Consider the following 13,258-nt stretch of genomic DNA (forward strand, 5'->3'; position numbering starts at 1 on the left):
TTTTTTTGCCTTTTTCTAATCTTATTTTCTTTTTTTTTAATTTATGTTTTTTATTTTCTAAATTTAATAATTTTCATATCACTTCCACTTTCTTTTTTTTCTTTGATCACTTTCAGCTTCCTCTTGGCCTACTAGTATCGTAAGCCTTAAAAAATAACTATCCAAGGAAGCTTGTTTCTGCTTGGTTCTTAAAACGTTCCTGAAATGACTCGGGCCAATGACATTTAAATACTCATGAGCATGGCCTGTGTGAACGTTTTCTGGGTCTCTTTTCGACAAAAGCCACCATTTTATCGTAGTAAGCTAAAGCCTCCTTAAATTCTGCCGTTGTCATAGGGCCACCTTCTTCCTCTTCGCCGATAGAGAAGGACGTTCACTTGCATGGCCTCCAACTCCTTCAGGTTGTCCATCATAAGATTCTCTTGGTGCTCCATGAGAATCTCATTAATGTCATCCTAATCAACTTCCAGACTCATAGACATCCCGAGTCTAACGATCTTGAAGACCTCAGATTTAGCAACAAGTAAAATTTTTCGGCGTCGGCTTTGGCATGACCTATGTTGAAGCCCTCGAAATCTCTTGCGGAGACGGCATCAGGCCACAGCTTCTTCCACAAAGAGTTCAAGGTGCGCCTTGAATCATCCCACCAAGCTATACTGTATCGATGAGTCGGACACATATCACAACATTGAAATGCTCCTTCCAAAATTCACACAGGGTAAGGCTTGTGCTGTCAGTGGTTTCAAAACATCTCTTGAAGAGATATTTCATATAGAGCTTCATAAAGTTTGAAATCACTTACTGGTTCATGGGATGGAGGAGAGGGGTGGTGTTAGGCGGAAGATAGAAAACCTTGATGAATGAAAAATCCACAAAGATATCTTCCTCGAGGCCAAGAGGGTGAGCAGGGGCATTGTCCAACACCAGAAGGCATTTCAGAGGGAGGTGCTTCTCTTTCAACTATTTTTTCATTGTCAGGCCGAAACAAAGATTTACCCACTCAGTGAAGAAGTATCTTGTTACCCAGGCTTTTGCACTAGCCCTCCACAACACTGGAAGCTTCTCCTTAAACACTTTGTGGGCCTTAAAGGCTCAAGGAGTCTCAGAGTGATACACCAGCAGAGGCTTCACCTTAAAATCCCCACTGGCGTTTGCACAGAGTGTATGGGTAAACCTGTCCTCCATAGGCTTAAGCCCGGTTAGCTTCTTTTCTTTCGCCATGATCCATGTCCAACGAGGCATTTTTTTTCCATAAAAGCTCAGTTTTGTCACAGTTGAAGACTTGCTGGGGACTGTAACCTCCCTGGAGAGTCAACTCGTCGAGCGTCTTAACAAAGGCTTCAGCCGAGCTAACAGCCTCCCCATGCCACACCACCAAATGAAAGCCAGACCGTTTCTTGAATTTTTCGAACAACTCCTGAGAAGCTTTGAACTCTGGGAGTGCCTGTTTCGATGTCCTTTCTCCTGCTTCGTCTTCGGCCTAAGCACGCATGAGATCACTGAAAATGGCGCTGGCCTTCTAGCAGATTATTGTCTCGGTGATCATGTCTCCATCGATTTCCTAATCTTTAATCCAAACAAGCAGCAGTCTCTCCATTTCATCATAGACGTGGCTCCTCCTACTGGAGAAAACAGCCACATACTTAGAAGATGTTGCTGCTTTGAAGACTTCCTTCTGTTTAAGGATGGTTCCAATCGTTGACGGATTTCAGCCATATTCCTAAGTGATCACAATTAATCGCATGCTAGCCTCATACTTCTTAAATATCTCAAGATTCGTCTCCATGGAAAGCATCCTCTTCTTTCCCTGCACATCAGCAACTTTCTTGGGACCCATGGCTAATAACGTAAGAGTTGAATGATGCAACATGATACAGTTCAGTTATTAAAGCGGAAAAGCAAAATCACTTGCATGAACTCAATATGAACAATAGCGCTGCCGAAACGAAATGATACGTAGATGCATGATGGGATAGATACTGCCCAATAGAAGAGCAGGATCGTATGGCGGTAACGAGCATCAGAGTATGGAGATAACCAATGGGAGCACAGGAAGATGATGGGAAGTTTACGGCTGGCGGTGAGTGAATTTTAAAATCAGTCTCGGTGGCGGCCAGGCTCTCGTAACACAACTCATTTTGTAGCATGAAGCATTTTTTGCAACAGGAGTCGGAAAAATTTTTGAATCTCGTTTCGCAGCATGAATTTTTCGTAAGAAGAAGCTTTTGTATCAAGAGGTGTCACTGTACTCCTATTTTGCTAAAAATCAGACTAGCTTACATTGCCAAACATCCTAAAGTTATGCTATTAGCCATTATCTACATAATTGTGAATCATCTAATATCATAAATATTAGCTGTACACCATTGTGAACTTTTACTGATTTACTCATTATTGTTCCATATTATAGCTATGAATGTCACCTGCAAAATAATGATCAGCAATAGTTTTTTTTCTGTATAGGGCCAAACTATAATAAAGTTTTTTTCTGAGTAGGACCAAACTATAAAGTTTATTTTTTTCTGTGTAGGACCAAACTATAAAGTTTTTTTCTGAGTAGGAACAAACTATAAAGTTTATTTTTTTCTGAGTAGGACCAAACTATAATCAAGTTTTTTCTGTGTAGGACCAAACTATAATAAAGTTTTTTTTCTATGCAGGAACAAACTATAATAAAGAAGTTTAAAGAAGGGTAATAATTTAACAAAGATAAAATGTTGTTAACAATAAATCTAACTTTTTTTTCAACTAGCTAGTCTACTTAACGTTTTTGTAACGAATTAGAGAACACAAATCATTGATATTCAAAATAATACATTTTCTTCAACATTTTACTAAGTAAAAATAAGACTCAGAATTAGAAAAAAAAATAGAAAAAAGAATTGAAAAATGATTGAATCATGAGACTTTAAATGAAAATGAATATATGAGAACGTTGCTGACGAATTTGGCAATAATGGCTGACACTCAACCAGTAAACATGTGATGGCACTAGAAAATGTGCTTAGACTTCCCACTGTAAATGTAAATAAATTTTCTCTCATTGGTTTATAATGTGTATACAACAAAGAGAAGAGAAGCTTGACCGACTAGTGACAGAATTTGGAAGGGTGTGTGAGAGAAGGAAGTTGAGAGTTAATGTGGGTAAGAGTAAGGTTATGAGATGTACGAGAAGGGAGGGTGGTGCAAGGTTGAATGTCATGTTGAATGGAGAGTTACTTGAGGAGGTGGATCAGTTTAAGTACTTGGGGTCTGTTGTTGCAGCAAATGGTGGAGTGGAAGCAGATGTACGTCAGAGAGTCAATGAAGGTTGCAAAGTGTTGGGGGCAGTTAAGGGAGTAGTAAAAAATCGAGGGTTGGGCATGAATGTAAAGAGAGTTCTATATGAGAAAGTGATTGTACCAACTGTGATGTATGGATCGGAGTTGTGGGGAATGAAAGTGATGGAGAGACAGAAATTGAATGTGTTTGAGATGAAGTGTCTGAGGAGTATGGCTGGTGTATCTCGAGTAGATAGGGTTAGGAACGAAGTGGTGAGGGTGAGAACGGGTGTAAGAAATGAGTTAGCGGCTAGAGTGGATATGAATGTGTTGAGGTGGTTTGGCCATGTTGAGAGAATGGAAAGTGGCTGTCTGCTAAAGAAGGTGATGAATGCAAGAGTTGATGGGAGAAGTACAAGAGGAAGGCCAAGGTTTGGGTGGATGGATGGTGTGAAGAAAGCTCTGGGTGATAGGAGGATAGATGTGAGAGAGGCAAGAGAGCGTGCTAGAAATAGGAATGAATGGCGAGCGATTGTGACGCAGTTCCGGTAGGCCCTGCTGCTTCCTCCGGTGCCTTAGATGACCGCGGAGGTAGCAGCAGTAGGGGACTCAGCAGTATGAAGCTTCATCTGTGGTGGAAAATGCGGGAGGTTGGGCTGTGGCACCCTAGCAGTACCAGCTGAACTCGGCTGAGTCCCTGGTTAGGCTGGAGGAACGTAGAGAGTAGAGGTCCCCTTTTTTTTGTTTTGTTTCTTGTTGATGTCGGCTACCCCCCAAAATTGGGGGAAGTGCCTTGGTATATGGATGGATGGATGGACAACAATGATTTTGGATTATTCTAAAGTAGCCTTTAATTGCTATTACAGTTGTTTCATTTGACAGGAAATTACACATGTCAGTGCAGGAAGATATGAAATGAAGATTGTCATATTCAAAAATTTGTAAAAAGTGTATGCACAGTTACTGTATTTTGAATAATTTTGAAATATTATTCCATGATTTTATGAATTAAAAAGATTATCCTCATCCTCTCTTTCTCAATTTGTTTTATCAAAGATTTTGATGGAACTATATCTAAAAATTCCTTATTTACCGATGAAGTTTAACCCACCACAAAGCACCAGCATAGGAAACTCAGCCAAAAAACTTGAAATTCATCCATAAGTTGTAATTCTTAATGTATTTTAATCTTATAATTTGTTTGTTAGTTTAAAGTTCATATGGTGGAGGGTTATTGTATACAATCATTTCAAAATCTAAAACCAGCAACACAGTTCTTCCTAGAAATTTTAGATAAGGGATTTACAAACTACATGTATGTTAAAGAGATAAACTTCTGGATCTCAAAACTAATTATGGGTTTCATTGAAAAATTCACTAGCATAATTAACACTATTACTAATGCTCATAAAATAGTTATAATCAAAAGAAATGAAAGTAAAAGGATGTAATGACAAATTAGTAGTAGGTTGGCCAGGGCACCATCCATCCTTTAAGATACTACTGCTAGAGAGCTATTGGGTCCTTTGACTGGCCAAACATTACTACATTGGATCCCTCTCTCTGTTTAAGGCTCATTTTGTCTTAACTTACAATTACCCCAAATAGTCTGGGCTATTCTTATCACATTCTCCTCTGTTCTCACACACCTGACAACACTGAAATTACAAAACAATTCTTCTCCGCTCAAGGGGTTAACTACTGCAATACAATTGTTCAGTGGCTGCCTTTCTATTGGTATGGGTAGAAGACACTTCAGCTATGGTAAGCAGCTCTTCTAAAAGAACACTCCAAACTTAAACCATTGTTCTATGGTCTTGGGTAGTGCCATTACCACTGTACCAAGGCATTCCACTGTCTTGGATTAGTTTTCAGTTTTCTTGCTTGGGGGTACACTCGGGCATGCTGTTCTATCTTATTTCCCTTCCTCTTGTTTTTTATTTTTTAAGTTTTTGTAGTTAAGTTTTATAGTTTATAAGTGATGCATTCAATTTAATGTTGTTACTGTAATTGAAATATTTCATTTTGATTGTTTCTTCTTCTCTTGTAGTTTATTTCCTTGTTTCCTTTCCTCACCGGGCTATTTTTCCCTGGTGGAGCCCTTGAGCTTAGAGCATCTTGCTTTTTCCAACTAGGGTTATAGCCTAGCTTTTAATAATAATAATAATAATAATAATAATAATAATAATAATAATAATAATAATAATCCTGAATAGTTTTAATCTAAAAGTCTGAGGATCTCTGGGAGCTGTTAAGCAGTCAGCAGAAAAAGAAAGAATTGGTTAGATATTAGAGATAATAGTAACAAGGGACCATAGGTGCAGGAACTTAACCATTTAATTTACCTGATCTACTTTCTCTTTACCAGTAGTTTAATATATATGATATTCACTCATAATGTACAGACATGTTTTTGATAAAAACAATTACATTTTGCTACTTACTAAATTACACAGGTGTAAACAAACTAGAATTAGTTCTAAGCACATTTGAAAAAAGAACAATATTACCATTTGTAGTTAGTTTTGATAAAGCGCCGATAGTAGCCACGATGAGATGCACCTTCCCCACTTTTGGATATCGCATCAGGTTCTTTGTTCTCCCGCCTTTGACAAGCTCTACATTAATTTCTAAGTCCTCGCTCATAGCAGAAGCGACAGCCTATGAAAGAATTTAAATCCACAAAAGTAAAAAGTATTCCTTTAAATAAAACATATTGCATGATAAGAACAACATATAAAAGAAAAACAAAAATACAGTACATTTTTTTTATTATTATTATTAATATTATTTGCTAAGCTACAACCCTAGTTGGAAAAGCAGGATGCTATAAGCCCAGGAGACCCAACAGGGAAAATAGTCCAGTGAGAAAAGGAAACAAGGAAAAATAAAATATTTTCAGAACTGTAACATTAAAATAAATATTTCCTATATAAACTATAAAAGCTTTAACAAAACAAGAGGAAGAGAAATTAGATAGCATAGTATGCTTGAGTCTACCCTCGGGCAAGAGAACTCTAACCCAAGATAGTGGAAGAACATCGTATCAGAGATCCAGATATTTAACATTGCCCATTTTTCCTGGTTTACTTTGTAAATTGAATTAATTGACTTTCATATACTAAGAAGAAATATTGAAATCCTACACTGTGCGATACTGTGCTCTTTTAGGAAATAATATTTCAAGCAACCCTATTATTATTATTATTATTATTATTATTATTATTATTATAATCATTATTATTATTTCTATCATTATCAGCGACCACTTTCTTCTTGGTAAGGGTAGAAGAGACTCTTCAGCTTTGGTAAGCAGCTCTTCTAGGAGAAGGACACTCCAAAATCAAACCATTATTCTCTAGTCTTGGGTAGTGCCATAGCCTCTGTACCATGGTCTTCCATTGTCTTAGGTTAGAGTTCTCTTGCTTGAGGGTACACTCGGGCACAATGTTCTGTCTTGTTTCTCTTCCACTTGTTTTGTTAAAGTTTTTATAGTTTATATAGAAAATATTTGTTTTGATATTGCTTTTCTTGGAATATCTTATTTTTCCTGTTTCCTTTCCTCACTGGGCTATTTTCCCTGTTGGGGCCCCCGGGCTTATAGCATCCTGCTTTTCCAGCTAGGGTTGTGGCTTGGAAAGTAATAATAATAATAATAATAATAATAATAATAATAATAATAATAATAATAATAATAATATTATTATTATTATTTTATTATTATTATTATTATTACTATCATTATTATTATTATTATTTTATTATTATTATTAGCTAAGCAACAACACTAGTTGGAAAAGCAGAATGCTACAATCCCAAGGGCTCCAACAGGGAAATATAGCCCAGTGAGGAAAGAAAATAAGGAAATAAATAAACTACAAGAGAAGTAATGAACAATTTAAATAAAATATCTTAAGAATAGTAACATCAAAACAGACCTTTCATAATAAGCTATAAATAGAGACTTATGTCAGCCTACTCAACATAAAAACATTTGCTGTAAGTTTGAACCTTTGAAGTTCTATTGATTCAACTACCTGATTAGGAAGATCATTCTACACCTTGGTTACAGCGGGAATAAAACTTCTAGAATACTGTTTAGAAGGCATGATTATTAGAATTAACTGCATACTGTTCAGAAGGCATGATTATTAGAATTAACTGCATACCTAGTATTGCCAACAGGATGGTATTGTCCAGGAAGATCTGAATGTGAAGGAAGGCCAGAATTATGCAAAACTCTTATGCAACATGAATATCAAACTAACTGAACGACGGTGCCAAACATTGATATCGAGATCAGAAATACAAAATTTAATAGGCTGTAAGTTCCCGCTAACAAATCAAGATGAGATTCGGCAGCTAAAGACCAACAGGAGAAAAATACTTGAAACAAGGTAGAATAAAAGAATTAAAACACTTCTTCACAATAGATTGATCACCAAGAATCTTGAAACACTCTCAATAAGCCAATTTTTTGTGCAATTGAAAAAGACACCGACCCAATGTGTTTCTCAAAAGTAAATTTGCAGTCGAGAATCACATCTAAAATTATAAAAGTCATACAGCATTAAAGAAACATTATCAATGTTGAGATCTGGATGTTGAGGAGCCACTGTCCTCAACTTACTTATAATCATACTTTGAGTTTTGTTAGGATTCAATTTCATGCCCCATTATGTGCACCATGCACTAATTTGAGAAATATCTCTATTTACGGATTCAGCAACCCCAAATCTACATTCAGGAGATGGAATTGAGGCAAAGAGTAGCATCATCTGCATATGCAATGAGCTTGCTTTCTAGGCCATACCAAATGTCATGTGCATACATTATGAAAAGTAACAGGCCAACAACACTACCATGAGGAACACCAAATATCACATTCACTTTTGGGGCCCATCAACAACAACTCTTTGTGATCTATTATTTAAAAATTCAATAATGATGCTAAGAAAAGACCCACCCACTCCCAACTATTTGAATTTGAAAACAAGGGCCTCATGATTAACACGGTCAAAATAAGCACTAAAATCAAGGCTAATCATATTATCTTCCTCACCCCAATCAAATGATAATTGTACAGTACAGCTCAAGAATTGAAGAGACAGTGAAAGATGGAAATGGGAGGTTGTTAAAAGGAGAGGAGGCAAGGAAAAGGTGGGCGGAATATTTTGAAAGTTTGCTGAATGTTGAGGATAATAGGGAGGCAGATATAATTGCTGTTCCAGGTGTTGAGGTGCCAGTGATGGGAGATGAGAATGAGAGAGAGATTACAATAGAGGAAGTGAGGAGAGCACTAGATGAAACGAGAGTAGGAAAAGCAACTGGTATGGATGGTGTGAAAGCTGAGATGTTGAAGGAAGGGGGTGTGACTGTACTTGAATGGTTGGTGAGATTGTTTAATATGTGTTTTGTGTTGTCAATGGTACCAGTAGATTGGGTTTGTGCGTGTATTGTACCACTATATAAGGGTAAGGGAGATGTGCATGAGTGTTGTAATTCAAGAGGTATTAATTTGTTGAGTATAGTTGGAAAAGTGTATGGTAGAGTAATGATTAATAGGATTAAGGATAAAACAGAGAATGCAATCTTGGAAGTACAGGGTGGTTTTAGAAGAGGTAGGGGTTGTATGAATCAGATTTTTACAGTTAGGCAGATATGCGAGAAATATTTAGCAAAAGGTAAGGAGGTGTATGTTGCGTTTATGGATCTGGAGAAAGCATATGATAGCGTTTATGGATCTGGAGAAAGCATATGATAGAGTTGATAGGGAAGCAATGTGGAATGTGATGAGGTTATATGGAGTTGGTGGAAGGTTGTTGCAAGCAGTGAAAAGTTTCTACAAAGGTAGTAAAGCATGTGTTAGAATAGGAAATGAAGTGAGCGATTGGTTTCCGGTGAGAGTGGGGCTGAGACAGGGATGTGTGATGTCGCCGTGGTTGTTTAACTTGTATGTTGATGGAGTGGTGAGAGAGGTGAATGCTCGAGTGCTTGGACGAGGATTAAAACTGGTAGACGAAAATTATCATGAATGGGAGGTAAATCAGTTGTTGTTTGCGGATGATACTGTACTGGTAGCAGACACAGAAGAGAAGCTTGACCGACTAGTGACAGAATTTGGAAGGGTGTGTGAGAGAAGGAAGTTGAGAGTTAATGTGGGTAAGAGTAAGGTTATGAGATGTACGAGAAGGGAAGGTGGTGCAAGGTTGAATGTCATGTTGAATGGAGAGTTACTTGAGGAGGTGGATCAGTTTAAGTACTTGGGGTCTGTTGTTGCAGCAAATGGTGGAGTGGAAGCAGATGTACGTCAGTGAGTGAATGAAGGATGCAAAGTGTTGGGGGCAGTTAAGGGAGTAGTAAAAAATAGAGGGTTGGGCATGAATGTAAAGAGAGTTCTATATGAGAAAGTGATTGTACCAACTGTGATGTATGGATCGGAGTTGTGGGGAATGAAAGTGATGGAGAGACAGAAATTGAATGTGTTTGAGATGAAGTGTCTAAGGAGTATGGCTGGTGTATCTCGAGTAGATAGGGTTAGGAACGAAGTGGTGAGGGTGAGAACGGGTGTAAGAAATGAGTTAGCGGCTAGAGTGGATATGAATGTGTTGAGGTGGTTTGGCCATGTTGAGAGAATGGAAAATGGCTGTCTTCTAAAGAAGGTGATGAATGCAAGAGTTGATGGGAGAAGTACAAGAGGAAGGCCAAGGTTTGGGTGGATGGATGGTGTGAAGAAAGCTCTGGGTGATAGGAGGATAGATGTGAGAGAGGCAAGAGAGCGTGCTAGAAATAGGAATGAATGGCGAGCGATTGTGACGCAGTTCCGGTAGGCCCTGCTGCTTCCTCCGGTGCCTTAGATGACCGCGGAGGTAGCAGCAGTAGGGGATTCAGCATTATGAAGCTTCATCTGTGGTGGAATTGTGGGAGGTTGGGCTGTGGCACCCTAGCAGTACCAGCTGAACTCGGCTGAGTCCCTGGTTAGGCTGGAGGAACGTAGAGAGTAGTCCCCTTTTTGTTTTGTTTCCTTGTTGATGTCGGCTACCCCCCAAAATTGGAGGAAGTGCCTTGGTATATGGATTGGAGATTGTAAGAACGACATCACATGTTCCAAGGCCTTTATGAAATTCAAATTGCAAACTAAGGAACAAATGATTACCTTCAGCAAACCTATGTAGATGATTTGACAAAAGATGCTCAAAAACTTAAAATAATATAGGAGTTATGGAAATTGGGCGGTAATCAGCTGCATTTGAGCTACCACAAATGCATTTACATAATGGAGTAACATTACCAATTCTCCAATAAGTGCTAAAAGAACCTCTTCTTGCTAACTTGCACAAAATAACAGATAACCTTCGTGCAAACAAATCTGCAGTCTTTATAAAAAACAAAGGAAAAATACCATTTGGGTCTTCACCTTCATAAACATCATGGTCCATCAAGAGAGCTTTAATCTCATGAGATTGGAAAGGTAAACTAGTTAGTTTAGCTTCATGAAAATAGGAATGATGGAGATCAAGTTTCCCTTTACTCTGCTTACTGTCAAACATATCAGCCAAAAGGGTTGCCTTTTCCTTTGGCCAGTGAGTGACACAACCATTTAGTTCAAGTGAAGAAGGAACTGTTATGTCTATACCAAAGAGCATAGATTTAAGAGTAGCCCACCACTCATGCTCCTGGGTTGTACCAGAAAGGGTTTCTTTTATGCTTAAATTGTATTCCTTTTTCAGTTGAAGCATAAGCTCTCTGAGCAAAATCTCTAAGCCGAGTATAGTTATTCCAAGTCATATCTGATCTTTTACCCTTCCCAAGAAGACAGGCTTCCTGCTTCTCCAAATAAGCACGTCTACAATCATAATTAAACCAGGGTTTGTGTTTCACTCGTTACCTTAGCACATGAGAAGGGATACACCTATCAATTATGTTGACTATATTCACATTCAAAGGAACAACACACTCAACACTATTATACTGTGACCAATTCAAACCGAAATAATCACTCAAAATGCCATTCCAGTCTGCTTGAGATTTTATATAAATCTTACACAAGTATGACCCCTCTGGGACAGGCTGCTCAGTCTTCACTGAAAATGAAATCAAGGCATGATCAGATGTCCCAACTAGAGAAAAAACCTTCCTTGTTATAATGCCAGGGGAGTCAGTGTATATGAGATCCAAGCACTTAATAGATCTGTGAGTAGCTATTTGCCTAAAGACTGATTCAGAGGGAAAGTCCAAAGCTCTTAAGCCATGACTATCAGTAGGAGAAAAAGAATTTAACAACTCCTCATGGTGAGCATTGAAATCCCCAACAAAAATAAAAGAGGTCTTTCTATCATCTTCTTGTATCTTAGCCATAATGGTAAGAAGACAATCAAAGATAAAATAATTCATGCATGGATTCCAGTGGTTCAAACACAAATAGAAGTTATGCCTTCCACAAACTTTTATCTAATGACATCCACATTCATAGTAGGACTTAGGAGAAGCAGGGTACTCAGTCCTAATACTGTATGCACCACCATTCCCCTGGCCTTAGAAATGGCATCACACTAACACAATTTATAGTCACAAACCATAAAATTAAATACTGTAGCATTGTCTCTTAACAATATTCTACTAGACACTAAAATTTGCATAAATAAAAATGTAGTGAACTATTGCAAAAATGACATAAAAAATTAAGAACTGCACACATAACGTACTATACTCACATGAATTTGTTCTGCTAATTCTCTGCCAGGAACAATTATCAAACCTAAGGGTGTGTTCATGGGAAGGTCCTTGTTGAGGTCTTTATACTTTCTAATTTGCTGTAGCAATGGAGCAAGGAAAGCGAGGGTTTTTCCATTCCCTGTCTCAGCTGTAATTAGAGTATTCTTACCCTCTATGATATGTGGAATAGCTAAAGCCTGTAATATAAACATTGTAATGCATAAAAATTAATAAAACATGACCAAAAAAACAATTAAAAAGTTAAAAGGAAAGCTCATGATTTACATTGTACTAGGAATTTGTACAATGTAAATTGATCAAGTCATTATTCTCCTGTATCAAAATTATACCAATATTCATACCATTTCAAGTTAAAAGGATCTCTCTAGTCCAACGAAAAGCTAAAATTTATAAAACAGACAAGTTTACACAATTAACATTACCTGGATATTAGTTGGTACTTTAAATCCTAGTTTTTCAATTTCCTCCAAGATATCTCTACTGAGACCAAGAGAATCAAAGTCACATACTTCATCTTTCATATGTGCAAAAGCGGGATTCTGCAAAATAAGAGATAAAATCAATTTCACAAAAACAGCTAACCATCACTGTACAAGTAACACCATATCTAAACAAATTTATACATCAGAGTAGCACATTCAACAAAGTAATGAGCACGTCATTCGGTAAAACAAAATTTATATCATTCATGAAGTATTTACAAAAATGAGGAAAACCATGGTATATTTCAAATGTAATTAAAGGTAGGTTAAGTAATATGGTAGACAAGTTTAGGTAATTATAAACACTTATAGCTGACACAAAAAAAGAAAATATACTGTTGGCTAACGAAACTGTGAGGGGAATCTGAAAAACGGATTTTGAGCGAAGCGAAAAATCTATTTTTGGGTAAGATGGCCATGTCGTCCTGATGGAAGTTCCTCTAAGGTAGCTTCCTAGGGTATATTACAACTACGGCGATATTCCCAGAGAATTTACCTTAAGGTACCCAGAATTCTAACTCCTGGAGCGAATATCCCTAATAAAAGAGCCAGGGATATCGTATAAATCAGAGGACGTATTCTTGACACGCCACATGGCAATCTGTACCCCGAACAGAGTTAACACTTCGTAGGGGTCAAATGGCAAGAAAACGAAAACGAGAAAGAAAAGGGGAGAGCCGTTCGTAAGGCCCTCTCTTCTCCCGTTTCGTAAGCGTGCCCTGCGCCGATTCTGGCGCCATCTGCATTCCTTGTAGCGAAACACGAGGTGCTACAGATACT

General features: G+C 37.7%; 1 protein-coding gene across 1 annotated transcript in view; it reads right to left on the reverse strand.

Annotated features, from left to right (window-relative positions):
* The window catches only part of Dbp21E2 (putative ATP-dependent RNA helicase Dbp21E2), a 114,702-nt gene that overhangs the window by 55,813 nt on the left and 45,631 nt on the right, over positions 1–13,258 (reverse strand). Inside the window, exons 5-7 of the mRNA XM_068361174.1 lie at positions 12,419–12,535; positions 11,975–12,172; positions 5,771–5,921 (exon numbers count right to left, since the gene is read on the reverse strand). Coding sequence (XP_068217275.1) covers positions 5,771–5,921; positions 11,975–12,172; positions 12,419–12,535 — 466 coding nt within the window. The remainder of the gene's footprint in view (positions 1–5,770; positions 5,922–11,974; positions 12,173–12,418; positions 12,536–13,258) is intronic.

Source organism: Palaemon carinicauda, chromosome 37, assembly GCF_036898095.1.
Source record: "Palaemon carinicauda isolate YSFRI2023 chromosome 37, ASM3689809v2, whole genome shotgun sequence".
NCBI classification, from domain to species: Eukaryota; Metazoa; Arthropoda; class Malacostraca; order Decapoda; family Palaemonidae; genus Palaemon; species Palaemon carinicauda.